The sequence below is a fragment of the Podarcis vaucheri genome (genome assembly GCF_965113315.1).
Source record: "Podarcis vaucheri genome assembly, chromosome: 17".
Classification (NCBI taxonomy): Eukaryota; Metazoa; Chordata; class Lepidosauria; order Squamata; family Lacertidae; genus Podarcis; species Podarcis vaucheri.
This window is the reverse complement of record NC_138755.1, coordinates 877,177-894,726: the sequence shown is the minus strand read 5'-3', so window position 1 is coordinate 894,726 and position 17,550 is coordinate 877,177. Positions and strand designations below refer to the sequence as shown.

Here is a 17,550-nt window from a genome sequence, read left to right as displayed (position 1 = left end):
AGATGCTGAAATACCTGCATCTCCACCATGAGATGACTGTGCTCCCAACTTGATATGGTACACTGTCTTGGCACAAGATGCAGCACAGACTCATGTGTGATTGTCTCTTTCTAGTACTACTACAATGCCCAGACGCAGCAGTACCTGTATTGGGAAGGTGAGAGACGTACTTATGTCCCAGCCTCAGACCAAGCCTCTGACAGCCACAAGGATGGCAGTGGACCAGGGGGTGGCAGTGGCAAGGAGGGTAAAGAGAAGAAGGAGAAACATAAAACAAAAACAGCTCAGCAGGTGAGAACCACGATTTCCCCACATCCCCTTTCTGTACCTGCTGCTCCTTATCTTAAACTTTTGCCTGCCCCCTACTTGCCCATAACTTGAGAAGCCCTTTGGTCTGCTTCCAGGGCTCTAGGTCTTGGGTCATGTAGTTACAGTGATGCCTCAGCCTCTCAGTAAGCTTAGCCTCCTTTCTCTGGAGTGGCCAAAGGGGGAATGCCTGCATAGGGAAGGCCTTATTCGGGTATTCTGGTGAAGATGTTGAAAAACAGTTGGATGGCATGGGGTTGTATTGCTGGAGAATAACTGGAAGTAGTTGCTGGAGGAGCATTCCTTCTTGTAGGGACTGGGAGAGAAAGAGAATAGCTAATTTTGGAACCTCCAGGGCCATTTTAAGTGAAAAAATAGCTGTTTTTCAGCCCTGTTGCACAGTTCCAGTAAGTTGTTGTTTTTGAGAAACCCCTATTTTCAGCCTGGACTAAGAACTCTTTTGTTCCTCCTCCCCCACCCCCTCTCCTGGATTATTCCCCACTTTTGTGTCTTCTGCAGATTGCAAAAGATATGGAGCGCTGGGCCCGTAGCCTCAACAAGCAGAAGGAGAACTTCAAGAACAGCTTCCAGCCAGTTTCCTCTATACGAGAGGATGAGAGGCGGGAATCGGCCACAGCTGATGCTGGCTATGCTATCCTCGAGAAAAAGGTAACATCTTGGGTCTCCTCATCCATTACCAGGAGCAGATTAGTACTAAATTACCTACTGCAGCTAATTCCTGAAGCCTAAACAAAACTGAATGACCTGAGGGTGTGAGGGCAGGTTGTTCAGCCTTGTGGCATCATCTGTTTCAGTGTGTCTGCAGTGCAGTAGTGGCCTAGATGCTGCTAAGACAGAGTCCTACATCTCCCACCTTCTCTTGCTCTGCTCAGATCTCTTGTCTGTGAGACCGAACAGTGTCAAGTGCTAGTCTTTCTCTCCTGCTAATGTGAGAAGTTCTTGTCAAGAGTATTGTTTCAGCAGTGAGCACATCCGTGAAGCCGTGATTTTCAAAGGGCAAGATGGGTCTCTTTCAAGAAAGCAAGCTTCTGTCTTGCCTATGCTAATTAGAGTGTTGGCCTAAATTAAGGCCAAATGGCCCTGTAAGAACCACCTGTGTTTGATCTCTTCCCAGGGCTGTGGGTCATCCAGGGGCTGGCTGGATGAGTGAGCAGAAAGAAAGCATGCTGTTCATTTGGGGAAAGAATATGAGAACTTCTGTTAGAGTTAACGCTTCTTTTTTTCCTTTTCCTTTTCTGGGTATCCTCAGGGGGCTTTGGCTGAGAGGCAGCACAGTGGCATGGACCTGTCCAAGCTGGCTGGTGATGATAGACTGGTAAGCCTTTCCCTTTCCACTTAATCCCCAGTTCAGGTCTTCTGGGTCTTATAGAATAATGGGTGCTGGTGCAGGGACTCTCTGCTCTTGTCTCCTTTTAATGGTGAGGGAATAGGTGAGATGCACAATATGAACATGGGGAAGTCTTCCACATAAAGCCCTCTGAAGTGGGGGCTTCCTCCAAGGCAGTCGAGCTGTACGGTGCACCGACTCTCCGCTGTGAGCCCATGGTGGTCTGGGTAGAGTAGGCTGATGGGTAGAGTAGGTGAGGGAAAGGAGACAAAGGTAAGTGGCCTGTGGGGTCCTTCTGAATCTGATTCCAGCCGAGATATATTCCGTCTTGTGACCTTGCTTAACTTGGCAGAGTCCCCCACGAGGATTAGTGGCTGCTTACAGCGGGGAGAGTGACAGTGAGGAGGAGCAGGAGAAGGCTGCTGACCGGGAAGAGAAACTGACAGATTGGCACAAGCTGGCTTGCTTGCTTTGTCGGAGGCAGTTTCCCAGCAAGGAGGCACTTATTCGTCACCAGCAGCTCTCAGGATTACACAAGGTATGTAGCTGACAGAAGAAAGAATTGGAGATCTTGATTTCAACCAAACTATGGGGAGCTCTGTTAAGTTCTATAACAAGGGTGTCTCTGGATCTTAGATTAAGACTTATACAACAAAAAATAAGCTTTAGAACTTACTGGACTCCAATTCACTTGTTTATGAAAGGACTATCTAAGGCATTAGCTGCTGGAGATGGAACAGAGATAATGCTGCCCTAAACATACGTTTGTACAATGTCCAATATTGAACATATTTTGGCAGAAGGTAATACAGATGAAACTCGAAAAATTAGAATATCGTGGAAAAGTTCATTTATTTCAGTAATTCAACTTAAAAGGTGAAACTAATATATGAGATATATGTTATAATTGTGATGATCATGGCGTACAGTTGATGAAAACCCCAAATTAACAATCACAGAAAATTTGAATATTGTGAAAAGGTGCAGTAGCTATTCAATCCATAACACCCTCAATGGGTTCCTGAGCCTTTAAATGGTCTCTCAGTCTGGTTCAGTAGGAAGCACAATCATGGGGAAGGCTGCTGACCTGACAGTTGTGCAGAAAGCCATCAGTGAGACCCTCCATAAGGAGGGAAAGCCTCAAAAGGTAATTGCAAAAGAAGTTGGATGTTCCCAAAGTGCTGTTATCGAAGCACATTAATGGAAAGTTATGCAGAAGGGAAAAGTGTGGAAGAAAAAGGTGACAAGCAGCAGGGATGACCGCAGCCTGGAGAAAATTGTCAAGAAAAGACCATTCAAATGTGTTTGGGACTTTCACAAGGAGTGGACTGAGGCTGGAGTTAGTGCATCAAGAGCCACCACACACAGACGGATCCTGGAGATGGGCTTCAAATGTCATATTCCTCTTGTCAAGCCGCTCCTGAACAGGAAACAACGTCAGAAGCATCTTACCTGGGCTAAAGAAAAAAAGAACTGGACTGTTGCTCAGCGGTCCCAAGTCCTCTTTTCTGATGAGAGCAACTTTTGCATCTCATTTGGAAACCAAGGACCCAGAGTCTGGAGGAAGAATGGGGAGGCACACAATGCCAGAAGCTTGAAGTCCAGTGTGAAGTTTCCAGAGTGTTGGTCCACTGTGCTTCATGAAGTCCAGGGTCAACGCAGCCGTCTACCGGGAGATTTTGGAGCACTTCATGCTTCCTTCCGCAGACGAGCTTTATGGGGATGCTGACTTCATTTTCCAGCAGGACTTGGCACCTGCCCACACTGCCAAAAGTACCAAAACCCATGGAATTACTGTGCTTGATTGGCCAGCAAACTCGCCTGACCTGAACCCCATAGAGAATCTATGGGGCATTGCCAAGAGAAAGATGAGAGACATGAGACCGAGCAATGCAGAAGAGCTGAAGGCTGCTATTGCAGCATCTTGGTCTTCCATAACACCTCAGCAGTGCCACAGACTGATAGCATCCATGCTATGCCGCACTGAGGCAGTAATTGATGCAAAGGGGCCCAAACCAAGCACTGAGTACCTGTGCATGCTTCTACTTCTCAGAGGTCCAATATTGCTCTATTTGCAATCCTTGTTTTGCTGATTTCATTTAATATTCTAATTTTCTAAGATTGTTAATTTGGGGATTTCATCAGCTGTACGCCATAAACATCACAATTATAACAAATAAAGGCTTGACATATCTCGCTTTGCATGTCATGAGTTTATCTCATATATTAGTTTCACCTTTTAAGTTGAATTACTGAAATAAATGAACTTTTCCACAATATTCTATTTTTTTGAGTTTCACCTGCTATACAGAGCAATCTTAAATCCTTTTCAGTTATATACCCAATACATGGAATCTAACAAAAGGACAATATGAATGGGCTCTCCACGCCCCCCAAAAGTCTGGCGTTGATGAACTGGAAAAATGAAAATGCAGCTCCCTTTAATGATTGGATTGAAGAAATGGACAAACTCGCAACACATGAACAAGTGGTGTACAAATGTAACCTTGCCATGGACAAATTCAATGTTATTTGGAATTCATTTTTATTAGGGATTCGGCTACATTAGTAGAGAAACTATGCAATACCAGATGGTGCCAGAGAGCCAGAATTGTCTAAAAAACTGGATTTCTCATTGGATTTTTTTTCTTTTGTCAAAATGGTCTAATTTCTGCCTTATTTATAGCACTTTTTTCCTGTGTTTAGATCCACCTTAAAGGTCTTAGTTAACTACAAGAACAATTCCCCCCCTTTTTTGTAATGTATACAATATATATTTTTCTGTTTTGTTTTCTATTTCTTGTTTCTTCTTTTTGTGTCTTACTCGTGCACTTGTAATTTTTATTTTTCAATAAAAAATATAAAATAAAAAGTTATGTAGCTGACAGAGGCACCAGCTTGCAAAGGTGATTGGGGTAGGGGACCAATGTTGAGAACATGTCAGGAGGAGCCGGAGGTGGAGCCAAACACAGCGGCCGCACGGCTCAATGGCTCCGCCACCGGCAGAGGCTGCTCCACCCTCCTCCTCCTCTCCTGTAGGAGGAGGAGAAGGAGCTGACTGCTGGAGGCATGCTGCACTTGGCTCCATTCTTTGGCTCAATGCTTTTGGGGTATGGGGGGCAGTCCCTACCCCAGTGTTTCCCAACCGGTGTTCCGCGGCACACTACTGTGCCGTGAGACATTGGCTGGTGTGCCGTGGGAGGGAGGCGGGCGAGTCGGGCGGTGAGAGGTGGCGGCGGCGAGGATCCGCGTCGAGCCGGGGGCGGCTCCGCGGTGGTGGTGTCGAGCGGTGGGGCAGCGCGTGCAAAAGGGAGGAGCGCGAGACAGCGGAGGAGGAGGAGGCCGGCATGTCCGGGCAGCAGCAGCAACAACAGCAGCAGCAACTCCCGGCAACGGCTCCTCAAGCCCCGCCGCCGCCCCCTCCTCCGCCCGCTATCGCCGCCACCACCACAACAGCCGCCGCCGCCTCAGTTGCCGCCGTCCCTCAGTCCCTCGCTCTGCTGCCTCCTCCCACCCCCAAAGCTTGGAGGTTCCCCGGCAAGGGGGAGGGAAAAAACTTTCACTTTCGTGCGTCCCTCCCGGCGTGACGCTGCGCGCTGATGTCACGGGGCGGGGCTTTAATGGTGGTGTGCCGCGAGATTTTTTTTCAGTAAACAGGTGTGCCGTTGCCCAAAAAAGTTTGGGAAACACTGCCCTACCCCAAAAAATATGGGTGGCTCCAAAAAGGCTCAGCCCCTAGGAGCCAGCACTCCAGTAGCTGAAGTGTCTTGGTTGCTTCTGATACCATCAACTCTAGCATCCTCCTGGGGCTGCTTGGCAGATCTGAGATTTGGAGGCGTTAGTTTGAGGTGCTGTCTACAAATTATGATGTTGCCTGCATAGTTTTTGGTACAGGTAGCCCTGTTCAGGGAAGTTTTTAATATGTAACGCTGTACTGTTTTTAACACTTGATTGGGAGCCGCCCAGAGTGGCTGGGGAAACTCAGCCAGATGGGTGGGGTATAAATAAATTATTATTATTATTATTATTATTATTATTATTATCATCATCATCATCATTATCATTATCATCATCATCTTGAAATTTACCATATGCTGCTTTAGCTATTTTCTTTTGGAAGTGATATTTGGTTGTTGTTTTTTGGTGATGTAAGGAGTCTTTCAGCCTGGGGGCCACATTCTCTTCTGTGCAACCTTCTGAGGGCCATATGCCAGTGATGAGCAGAGCCAGAGGCAAAACTGAGTGGAGCACTGGATGTCAATTTGACCTTTTTATAGTAGTCTAGTTTTAGACATCCCATCCTCCATCCAGGGAAGCAAGAGGCATTGTCCCAGCCGAAAACACTCCAGGGCAAAGGGAAGTTGCTGAGGGGTGAGGCAGAGGAGGAAGTTTCTTTGAACATAGTCCCAAGGGCCTGTAGGGCCATGTTTGGCCTCCAGAGTTGAGGTTCCCAACCCCAGCCTTAGAACTGAAACACAAAGGTAGGTTATTAATATGCTTATATAGAAATAAAACATAGTGGGAATCTTCAGGTGCCCACCTTAACCTTGTCTCTATTTTTATATTATCCCCTGTGCAGCAAAATCTGGAGATTCATCGGAGGGCACACTTGTCAGAACATGAGCTTGAGGCACTTGAGAAAAACGACATCGAGGTAGGTATGGGAGTAGAGAGTGGCCCCAGGAGGGTGAGGGTTACCTGGCCAGTGCCTTATTGCTGTCTCTTCATGACCACCAGCAGATGAAATATCGAGATCGTGCAGCTGAACGAAGGGAAAAGTATGGTGTTCCTGAGCCACCAGAACCCAAGAAAAGGAAGTATTCAGCTGTGACACCAGCCACTGTGTAAGTCCCCCCCTGCCCCTGTGTGCTAAGGGTGAGATAAGAGATCCCTTCTAGAGCAGTCTGCTTTGGTAATGGGGAGAGGCATTTCTGTCCCATAGTCCTCTGTGCAACATGCTATTCCCTTTTTGCTCAGTTGGCAAAGTGAGAGGGCCGGGCATCTGAATATGTTCCTCTCTTCTCCCACCTTCCTTTACAACAGGGATTTTGAACAACCAACGCGGGATGGACTTGGCAGTGACAACATTGGCAGTCGCATGCTGCAAGCCATGGGCTGGAAAGAGGGCAGTGGTTTGGGGCGCAAGAAACAGGGGATCGTTGCCCCTATTGAGGTACCAAAAGACCTTGCTCAAGTTACTGTGGATAAAGCAAAGTGTATAGTGCTCGTATTTTTGAGGAGCATTTAGTTTTCCTGTTACTTCCCCATTTTTGCAAAAACAACCTAAAATAAGGGAGGTAGGGAGGAAGTAGTTGGGCTTTCTTGCTTGGTGTGAGTTTTGCAGGCATAGCTTTCTTGTCCCTGCCATCACCATCGCCCCCACTTCAGAAAAGGTCACCTCAGCACATGGGAAATTAGGACAATTGAGAAAGAGGCCCTTTGGCAGTATGTTGAGGAGAACTTGCACCAGAAGGAAGTACAAAGTGGTGGTATTAGTCTGTTGTAGGCAAGGAGGGACCTCAGTGGGGTGTCCTAACGTTCTGGGTGAAATGTGGTTTGGGACAAAAGCTGTTCCTCTAAAAATGTCTGATGCACATTCTTTTTTCTTTTCTACCTAGGCCCAAACACGAGTGCGTGGCTCTGGCTTAGGGGCCCGTGGCAGCTCTTACGGGGCGGTAGCATCAGAGTCCTATCGTGAAGCATTGCACAAGACGATGCTGACTCGTTTCAATGAGTCAGAATGAGCTCTTCAAGGAGCACCCACCTGTACAGTATTTTGCTGCTGACTGTCTCCCTTCACCCGTCCCTCACTTTCACAAAATGTTCCTTTTGGTTGACTTTTTTTTTTAATTAAATGTTGAAATGGGCAATAGGTTTTTGTTTTTTTAACATAGCGGAGGCCTGTGGAAGAAGTGGTGCACTCCTGGCCCTTGTTCAGTTATGAAGCACTTATGGGAACATCTATATATAACAATGGTGTAGAAATACATTAATTTACTATACCATAGTGACATGTTGAGCTACAAGCTCTGCACATTACTCTGCTGGGCAGCCATTGTTGAATCCAACTGAAGTCCATGCCATGATTACTGGTCCAGCAAAAACCAACCAACAGAGAAGACCTCTGTATCAACCACAAGGACAGCCTTTTCCTTCTAGAGTGTTCGGTGTAGCCCTTCCACAAGCTCTACATAATGAGGTTCTGAAAGAAAAGTGAAATCTATTAAGAGTCTGTTTCTAGCCATGGTGCAGTGATGCATACAGAGCGAGCCCCTGCTATATCTTGCTCTTGTATCCTTCTCGCCCCTCATACATAAATTCCCTCTTACCCGACAAGCCACCTTTCTCCTGCAGCCTACCTCCGTCAGGCTGGATGTAGCCATGTCTGATAAGGAAATCCAGAGCCACCATTGCACAGTTGGGCTTGAAATCTGGAGATCCAATGGCCTCTTTCACCTGCAGAAGAGGAATACAGTGGTACCTCAGGATACATATGCTTCAGGTTACAGACTCCGCTAACCCAGAAATAGTACCTCGGGTTAAGAACTTTGCTTCAGAATGTTAACAGAAATCATGCTTCGGGGGCGCGGCAGCAGCGGGAGGCCCCATTAGGTAAAGTAGTACTTCAGGTTAAGAACAGTTTCAGGTTAAGAATGGACCTCCGGAACGAATTAAGTACTTAACCCGAGGTACCACTGTATATACAGTTCACATCTCTCTCTCACTAGGAGGTGGCATGCTAATTGCCATGGTAAGGTAAGGTAAAGGGACCCCTGACCATTAGGTCCAGTCGTGGCCGACTGGAGTTGCAGCGCTCATCTCGCTTTATTGGCCGAGGGAGCCGGCATACAGTTTCCGGGTCATGTGGCCGGCATGACTAAGCCACTTCTGGCGAACCAGAGCAGCGCATGGAAACGCCATTTACCTTCCCACCGGAGCGGCACCTATTTATCTACTTGCACTTTGACGTGCTTTCGAACTGCTAGGTTGGCAGGAGCAGGGACCGAGCAACGGGAGCTCACCCCGTCGCAGGGAGTTGAACTGCCAACCTTCTGATCGGCAAGTCCCAGGCTCTGTGGTTTAACCCACCTATACAGGGTAGCTGTGTCTTATTAAGAATGTGAACTTGGTTAGGAAGCACAAAGTCCACTGGTGGATAATTGTTTCCAGTCAAACAAAATTCTAGGCTATGTGAATTTAGGAGGAGGACGAGACCCAAATTCAGAAGTCAACAGCAGCCTATGGAATTATTGCAGTTTATACATAATTACCACACTGCTTCTACACTACCTCAAAAATTCTTTTATCAAATTACCAAGCATCCCTCTCTGGACTATTTCTTATACAGGCACAGGAATTTATAACCCTAACCAACAATTAGAGCTTTTGCCAGATGGTTTTATGAAAGCAAGTAACTTTGAGGAAGTCATGTTAGTGGGAGGCCTTAACCCATTGTTGTAATTTGCAGTGTAATTCTCTGCGGTATCAACTTCTGATTTGCATTTTTTGCCCTAAGTCCAGTTACACCTACCAACCTTCTCAAGTGGCCAGAGGTAGAACTGCTGCACCTCTCCGTCTCCCACCTGGGGCACAAAACCTTCAGGCAACTTCAGGTCAAATACAAACTGGCATTCAGCATAGATGCCTCCCTGTGCACCCTCATAGGTGTAGCTGGGGTGGGAGAAGGCAGGGGAAAGAGTTCAGCAGTATTTATGACTGTGGAGACAAGTTGCATTAGGTTCTTATTTGGTTGGGGAGGGAGGTAAACTTTGATCTGAATTACTGAGAATCTGCCTTTTCCAGAATAGCTACAGTGATTCTGGTGTTTGACTCTCTGCTTCATCGATTCCTACTGATGTTTGGAAAAGCTGGTAGAGAGGGAGAGAAATGAAGGCAATCTACTTTCTATACTTGAGGCACATTAGAAATATACCTAAGCTATGGTAGATATTTTCATGATTAAGCTCAGTTAGGATTAGTTTGTAAGAAGCAAAAGGAGGCAAATCATGAATGGGCAAGGCAGCTGGTGGGACAGAACAGGAAGTGCTGCTCAAGGATCACAGTCAGAGTTGGCAGTCTTAAGCCCTGGCACCAGAGGCCTTGCCACATACTCCTTGTGCACCAATGAAAAGGTGGCTTTCTACAATCTAGCTGGAATTCTCAAATACAAGCTTGAAGTGTCTGTGCTCATACAACAAATTTGCAGAGGCACAGAATACAAACAGCCTTTTTTATACAGGCCCTGGCTTTTAAATATTAATCTTCCCCTTACCTACACAACTGCATTTTCCTGAACTTGAGGTAGCTTTTTAATATTACCTGATAGTTCCGGCAGCTTTGGCAAGTGCAGTGAGAGAAGCGGGGATGCAAGCTTCTTCCTGGCTTTCCTTCACCAGCGTCTCTCTGACACCCAACCCTGATGCAATGCCCCCAGCAGCCTAAGGCGAGTGAAATGAGGGATTAATATTGAGCTACTATGGTAAATGGGCACAAAGCAGCTCTGCTCCCCCCGAATTGGCCCTAGTATCTGGTAAGCTTACTACCCACTTAGTGGATGATGATCCCCAATTGTCTGTTATCTTGTGCCTCAATTTGCAGAGTGGGGAGAAGGAGTTCACCTTTAATGCTGGGCACCAAGCCGCCTGGTGAAATGGCTCATGCTGAAATACTCATTCACTTACCAGACAGGTGCATGTTTTGTGTATTCAGCCTTTTAGCTCACTATTCCCTGTGGCTGTTGTCTGACCAGCCCCATAGAAGAACACTTGATTATTGAGAGCTGCTCCCAACTCTCACATCAGAGAGGCAGACCTATTGCCTTTTCCATCTCATCTCTTACCATGTTGTCCAGCAAGCCAGGATAAGTCAGTTTGCTCAGTGCCCTCCTGGCCAACCACATGAACATCTGCCCATTGCGCCAAGTGTAGCCGTTCAGGTGGGTGCCATAGCGCTTCACTCCAAACAATGCTGGGTGCAAAAGAGAAACAAAAGTAACTTGTCCAGGTTAATCATTTCCAGATGCAACCCCAAAAAGAGTACAGGAGTGGGCCGACCTTCCCCCTACCACCGCCCAAACACTTGGCATATTATGTAGGCCAGGCTTCCTCAACCTCGGCCCTCCAAATATTTGAGACTACAGTTCCCATCATCCCTGACCACTGGTCCTGCTAGCTAGGGATCATGGGAGTTGTAGGCCAAAAACACCTGGAGGGCCAAGGTTGAGGAAGTCTGATGTAGGCTGAGATAATTAACACTGCTTAGAGAATAGGAGTTTCTTCCGTAGAATGACAGGAAAGCCGTATTGGAGGGGCACCAGGAACACAGCCAGAGTTGCAAGTGAAAAGGAAATGCATGGTGAGAAGATTGAATATGCACTTACTTTGCACTTTTGCTGTGCAATATTCTTTAGCTTCTCTTGTAGTCATTCTATAGAGGAAGTCACTATCAACATCTCATTTCCAAAATTCCCAGCTTATATTAAGATGCCTGAAAAGGTTTCACAGGCCTGGAAGAGCTGCTAAATGAAGCTACACAGAAAAAGCACTGGATCAAAACTAAACCTCAACTGCCCACAAAAGCCCCACAGATCTCCTGAAGTGCTGCAATTCTGGAGTTATCATTTTATTGAAATGATGTGTGAATTTCAAGCCTTTCCCCATAAGGAAACCTGTGGAGTTTCAGCGGGTGGATGGGGCAGAAAAAGAACTGAAGAGAGTAGCCAGTGCACTCTCATTCTGTAAAAATAGAGGGAACTGGGAACAACAAATTTCAAGGGAAAGCCTCCCTGTGATATGTGTTTCGAGGTGCTCAACCCCTAAGCCCAGATGACTAGGAAGAACAAAGCAAGATGAACGCAGAACAGTTTGCAAGCAGTAAGCAGACAACGCAGTCCTGGCTGGAGATAAAAAGCAGGCAGTTCTGAAAAGGAATGAAGCAATCAGGCTTTAGTACCTTACGAATCTGTCTTGGGTTGTAAAGTATTATCCCTTTTTATAGATGGGGAACTGAGTCTGTGACAATGTCTGAGACCACCTAGTGCACAGTTGACCAAGTCAGGATTGGAACAGAAGCCTCCCACTTCACATTGAATGCTGTCTCATTTTCAAGGACAAACATTATTATTGGGGTGATATCCAACCACCCAGCCACATGGGTGGGGTATAAATAATAATTATTATTCTTAAATCATACCCAGAGTAGACCCACTAAAATCAATGGACTTGCATTCATGTTTCATTCACTGCACATAGTCCTTTATAGAGCACAGAAGCTAGATTTCTCCAGCAGGGTAAAAAAAGAGATATTTGGACAAATCTGCACTTGAGCTCTTAGCTGTGCTCCTAACTGTTACCATGGATGGGATTGGACAAATGCTTCTAGGAGGTCTCTCTTAATTACTTCTGCATGAATTGTGTCTCATATCAATGGAATACAAAGCAAGGAAGTCAAAGGTTTTTCAAACTCACGAGTTGCAGAGCGCTCCATGCTGAAGAGAGGCGTGTCACAAAAATAGGGCATCACACTGTAGAGCTGCAACAAAAGCAAGTTTTGGTTCATGGACAACTGTTTATTGGCCCAACCACTCCTTCCTCCCAGAGCTAGTATCCTGAATGGAAACCCTGGGTCCCTCTCACTTGACCCTTACAGTATTCAAAGACACCCATGGGTGCCACATGGCCCTTTGCCTTCCTTGGGTGCCTGGTAATCTCACCTCCTCTCTCCACTCCTTCAGGCAAGGGAAGTCTTGCTGTGCTCTCATTTCCCTGAGTACTCCTTCCACAGCATCTGTTCTTTGCTCAGAGGATGCCAGCTTCTTGTTAAGTTCTACGCAAGAAGGCACACCATCACCCCGAGACACCAAGAAAACAGCTGGATACTGACAGAGATATTTGGCTACAGAGGGCAGCACGTGGCCCACCTGCTGTCCAGCAACCATAAATGGCAGGCACAAAGCCTTCGAAGAACCTGCAAGGGGATGAAGCTGTCAATTTGAAATCATTTTGCCAAGTCCTAGTTCCTATGAGCAGGGCCATATTTAAGTATATAAAAAATATTTTAATTTTTATGCCTCTGCTGCTTTGCAGCATCTCTGATCAGCGTAAGCAATAACATGGACTCTTTTTAAAAAGTTTATTTTGATAGGGAAGCTACCAGCATGAGTTTGACCAAACTGCAGGAGGCAGTGAAAGACAGGAGTGCCTGGCGTGCTCTGGTCCAGGGGGTCACAAAGAGTCGGACACGACTAAACGACTAAACAACAACAACATTTTGATAGGGAAAGGCATTTTGGACACGGGCAAATGCTTCTCAGCTTGGAATTGCTTTCTTACACATGTTTATTCAAAAGAAGGCTTCATTGATTTCAGAAGCACCTACACGCAAGTAAGATTGCAGCCTGAATTTCATAGAAAAGCATGTATAAGATAGCAATCGTAGACTGCAAGAGTTTATTTCTGTCAGGGTGATAAGACTATGGCAATATTCAAAGTGCTTGCCCTGCTCCCCAAACAACACTGCTGACATATAACATTATTTTTCTTGTCTCTATTGCTTTTTGGGGCAGGCAATTTTCATCCTGTTGTTGTTATATTTTAAAACTAAGGAGTGCCTATTTTAGGGTTTGTCAAGTGGAGTCCCGATGAACTAGACCTGGCCAGGAGCAGATATTGGTCATATGGTGCCCCCACCAAAATGTGAAGACAAAATTTGGTGCCCCCCCAAAAAAAATATTATTGGCACAAGAATTCCTTTTAGTACAGTTGCTTTTTTATGCATCTTCACAGCTGGCCGCTGTCTTAATTTTCGACCCCCTTCCTTACTGCAAAGGGCTGTGGGCAATTGGAAAAGCAGCGGGCTTGCTGTGGAGCCTGAGAGCGGGGAGAGAGTGACCTGGGATTAGAGGCCATAGAATCACGGGGTGGGAAGGGACCCTGAGGGTCATCCAGTCCGACCCGGCAAGGCCGGAATCTCGGCTCCAGCATCCCTAATCGAGGGCCGAGAAGGGCCGCCCCCCGCCCCCCTGCGAGGGGGAGAGCTCTGTCGGCTGTGGCTTCGAGCCCCGCGAGGGCGGGCCAAGGAGTCCTGCGTGGCAGGGGCTGGACTAGATGCCCCCGGGCCGCCCCTCTGGCCGTGGCCCTACCTGCTCCGTGGAAAGAGTTCATCCTCCGCAGCAGCGCCGTGACCCGCGCCGACCAGCCGGCGGCCGCCATGGCTCCCCAAGCGCCGCCCCGCCCCGGGCCAGGCCGCGCGCTCTCCTCCGCAGGCCTTCGCCGGCGCCGGGCGGCTCTCGCTTCGCCTTCGGCCCGGGCACCGGCGGGCTTCTGGAGGGGAGGGAGGGAGGGAGGGGTCGCCTCGTTGTGAGGCTCCCCGCGTCCCTAGGAGGAAGGGCGGTATAGAAGCGGGATAAAAAAACTGGAAAAATCAAGAGATGGAGGAAGAGATGGGCGACCCGCTTGGGCTACGGAATCTTCCCCGCCCCCCCCCCCGAATGTCAGTTTGGCACCTTTCCCTGTTGCTGTGCAGAATTCAAAAGCATACTCCCAAGTTTTCTTCCCCCTAGCCAGGGCCTGACAGATTCCTCCAGAGTCCAGAGCAATGGACAGGCAGCACATTTAACCCAAAAAAGAAAAAGGACTTTGTGCAACACTATAATAACCTGTAAAATAAAATGTAGAGGAGAACTAGCATTGTGTTTTAAAAATAGAATAAATAAGTCCACAGTCAGGAGGCTATCCCAGTGGGTTCTCCTGCCAGATGGGTGAAAAAGGCGGTGAACTAAATGACCACTCGACCCTCCAAGCCTCCGTGGATCAAAGGCCTCCTTCTCCAGACCAACACTGTTTCCCACAGTGGGAACCAGATGCCAAGGGGCAGCCCAGAAGCAAGCCTTGGCATCCCGGAAGCTGCCCTTCCCTGCCCTTGGCTTCAGCTCCTGCTATTCTGAGGTTTCCTGCCCCAAGGGATGGAGGCCCCAGACAGCAAATTCCCATGAACAGACCTACCAAATCAAAGAATCAGACTGAGTCAGGCTGAATTTAGGGAAACAAACTTTTATTACACTTTCAAATATTTTCACATTTTTTCTTCAATTTTTCTTCAATTTTCTTCAAGTGTCTGGCTTCTAAGATTTTTTTATCACAATGGCCAGTAGAAAAATAACCAAACTCTTAGAAATGAAGGTGCACTCATTGGCGCTTCCCACAAAAGTTGGGTTGGAGAGGTGATGGGAGGGGCATTATGGAGCAGCGTTGGAGCAGAGATGTCAGGGTTAGGAAGAAATGCTTTTATGGAGTGAGTGGTTCACAAAGACTTCGGTTTATTATGTGCAGAGCAACCGGGTTTTCCTAGTGATGCAGACAAGGCCCTGCTTTGGAGCAAACTACCTACTGGAAAAGTAAGAACCAGTCCTTGGAAAATCCATATGGAGAACAATAATAAATAGGATTTCTTTCTCTGGGGAATGTTAGCTGCTGGCTCACTGCGGCACAAGGACCTTGTTCTCTACCGTCTGAACATAGCTGTCAACCGTCCCTTATTTGGCGGGAAACTCCCTTATCCCAGCGCAGTGTCCCGCTACTGTCCATTAAATTTCCCGGGTTTCAAAGGAAGCAGCTCCTCTCCCTCCCTGCCGGCCAGGGAGGAGGGAGGCTCCAACTGTGTTGCTTGGCTGCCCAGCCTGCCCCCCTCCGGCCTCCTCTCACCAGCCTCAGCCCCTGGGATCCCCTCCCCGCCGGGACTGGTGGGAGCCTCGGGCCCTTCTGCTGCCATCCTCTGCCTGGGGCCTCCCCTCTGCCCATCGCCACCGCTCCTGCTCCCGCTAGGCCGTACTGTGGCTGTGCTGCCGAAGGACCCGGATAAGATGGGCAGCCTGGCGAGGCCTATGAATTGCTGAGGAGCCTTGAGAGGAGAGCGAGGGCAACCATAGAGAAAGCAGTTCAGAGAGAGGAGGAGGCGGAGGTGCGGGCAGGTGTTCCAAGGGCTAACCATAGAGGGGGGAAGCGGAGGAAGGACCGCAAGTGCTTCTCCCATAGATTTGTAGTGGTAGACTAGCATAGATGGTCTGAGCTGCGGGTTTACTTTCGGCACTATCCCCCCCCCCCGTTACAATATAGAAGCAATGCAGCTGCGAGCTGCTGGTAGCTTGAAAACATCACATGATGGAATGTTGGGACTGTTCCGTGGGAAACAGAGGGACAGTCAATTCACAGTGCAGAGGGCACCGGAATTAGCTCAGAGTGTAATATGAGCTGTACAGGAAATGTTTGTCTCTCTCGACTGCTGGAGTTTGAAGAGAGCAGTCATGTTTTTTGTAACGCTGCAAAGACAGAAATAAAGGCATGTAAATACGTTTTCTATCTCTTTCCCCTGCTGGGGGGGCAGGAAAGGGGGGGGTTCTTCTCACGCTGAGAAGGATCGCCTATCGTGACCTCTGCCTGGATCTTGCTGGGAAAGCAGACAGGGAGGTCAACAGGAGACCAATCCGGGTGCCTGGGAGAGTTGCCAGTTTCTCCTGATAAAGGCTTGATTTCCGACACCCCCTTCCTCCCGCCCCGCCTGATGGAACTGAGAGCTGCAGATGGAGCACGAGAGAAAAGATACAGAACTGCAGCAGCATCTTTGTAGCTTGGACTTCGTTTTGCACGAAAAGTGGTTGCTGCTTGTAGTTATTTAATTGCAGTGTTTCATCAGCTGGTGTCTTTAGAAGCAACCTCTGGAAACGAAGGGCTAAAAACCGGCACTGCTCTCCAAAATTATCTGGTCCCTTTTAAGTTCGTATTTCAGTTGGTTGTCTAAAATCCCTAATTTTGGCTGCTGATCCCTTATTTTCGAGGCTGCTGGTCCCTTATTTTCAAATCTGTAAGTTGACAGCTATGAATCTGACTCTGGTACCTGCTGCAAATTCACACTGTGGTAAGTAATTCACAAAATCAAAGTCAGTCTCCAGAGAAAGAGCAGAGCTCGAGCAGGAAGCAGGGAATCAGATTGAAAAATAAATTGAAAAGGACATTTAACCTCATATCAGGGGAAGCTATTGCCAACAATTATGTCCTATTAAGTCTGGTTTACCCGGCTTGTGATTTCCAATCCAAATGCAGTCCCATCCCCCTTGGTAAACCTGCTTTTGCTGCCTGTCTGGGACTGCAAAAAACAAAGGGGTTGTCAAACAACTGGGAAGTCACAATACAGCTATTTCACAGTATCTGCTTTATGGGTCCAAAATCACGGGCCTGCATTAAGTTATGCCTCTTCTCTCATCACCCCCCCCCCCGGCAAATACAAAGATCATAACAAAAGGAGGGATTTCTTCATTCTGTAATGTTAACATGTACCATCTCGCCTGGAGAGGTGCCACCAACTTAGATATTATTATCTTTATGATTAAAGTGCTTCCACATGCTCCCAGTAGACCCGGCATGGAGGCAAATGGGGTGCGAAGCATGCCTTGTTACTCCTTACAAGCTGGCTAGAGTTGCCAAACAAAAGAAAGGTGGCAGTGTCATATATTCAAAAAGCAGCAGGAGGCCTTAGCTTAAATGCCACCATTCCCCTCCCAACTGTTCAATATAAGGCAGAGGCAGGAGTCGCACAAAGAATTGCAAGGACTATTCTTTCCAAGCCACCTCCTCCTGCTGCTCCATTCCTTTGGGGGACAGGTTACACTCTCACCATAAAAACAGAATCCAGGATATCTTTGGGCCTCCTCTTGCCATCCCATTCCCTGTGCCACTGCATCTTTAACATGCGTAAAAATGAACTGTGCAGAGCAGGAGAGAGAGAATAAGATTCAGATCTCAGAATTACCCGCCTGCCCTTTCAGACTTGTCCATTGGGCCGTAGCCTGGCCTCCTGTCCAAAGGCAGAGCTAGCTGCTCCAGCACCCAGAGCGGCATACATGC

At 47.7% G+C, this 17,550-nt stretch overlaps 2 protein-coding genes across 5 annotated transcripts in view; one reads left to right on the top strand and one right to left on the bottom strand.

Moving 5' to 3' along the window:
• Positions 1-7,524, top strand: part of RBM10 (RNA binding motif protein 10) — a 44,188-nt gene extending 36,664 nt beyond the window's left edge. For 2 of the 4 annotated variants that reach the window (XM_082205792.1, XM_082205790.1), the window contains exons 17-24: positions 115-291; positions 826-975; positions 1,577-1,642; positions 2,007-2,192; positions 6,234-6,308; positions 6,392-6,498; positions 6,698-6,827; positions 7,273-7,524. In XM_082205792.1, coding sequence (XP_082061918.1) covers positions 115-291; positions 826-975; positions 1,577-1,642; positions 2,007-2,192; positions 6,234-6,308; positions 6,392-6,498; positions 6,698-6,827; positions 7,273-7,398 — 1,017 coding nt within the window. In that variant the 3' untranslated portion in view covers positions 7,399-7,524. The remainder of the gene's footprint in view (positions 1-114; positions 292-825; positions 976-1,576; positions 1,643-2,006; positions 2,193-6,233; positions 6,309-6,391; positions 6,499-6,697; positions 6,828-7,272) is intronic. The other 2 variants (XM_082205793.1, XM_082205791.1) reach the window with 1 other exon arrangement.
• Positions 7,525-7,633: 109 nt separating this feature from the next.
• LOC309522524 (uncharacterized protein) lies at positions 7,634-14,368 on the bottom strand. Its single transcript, XM_082205878.1, is given in 11 exon segments — positions 7,634-7,856; positions 7,984-8,110; positions 9,190-9,325; positions 9,974-10,092; positions 10,494-10,621; positions 12,121-12,184; positions 12,366-12,619; positions 13,794-13,913; positions 13,916-13,983; positions 13,985-14,028; positions 14,157-14,368. Coding segments are annotated over 11 exon segments (1,140 nt in total). The 5' UTR covers positions 14,190-14,368; the 3' UTR covers positions 7,634-7,809.
• Positions 14,369-17,550: the final 3,182 nt, after the last annotated feature.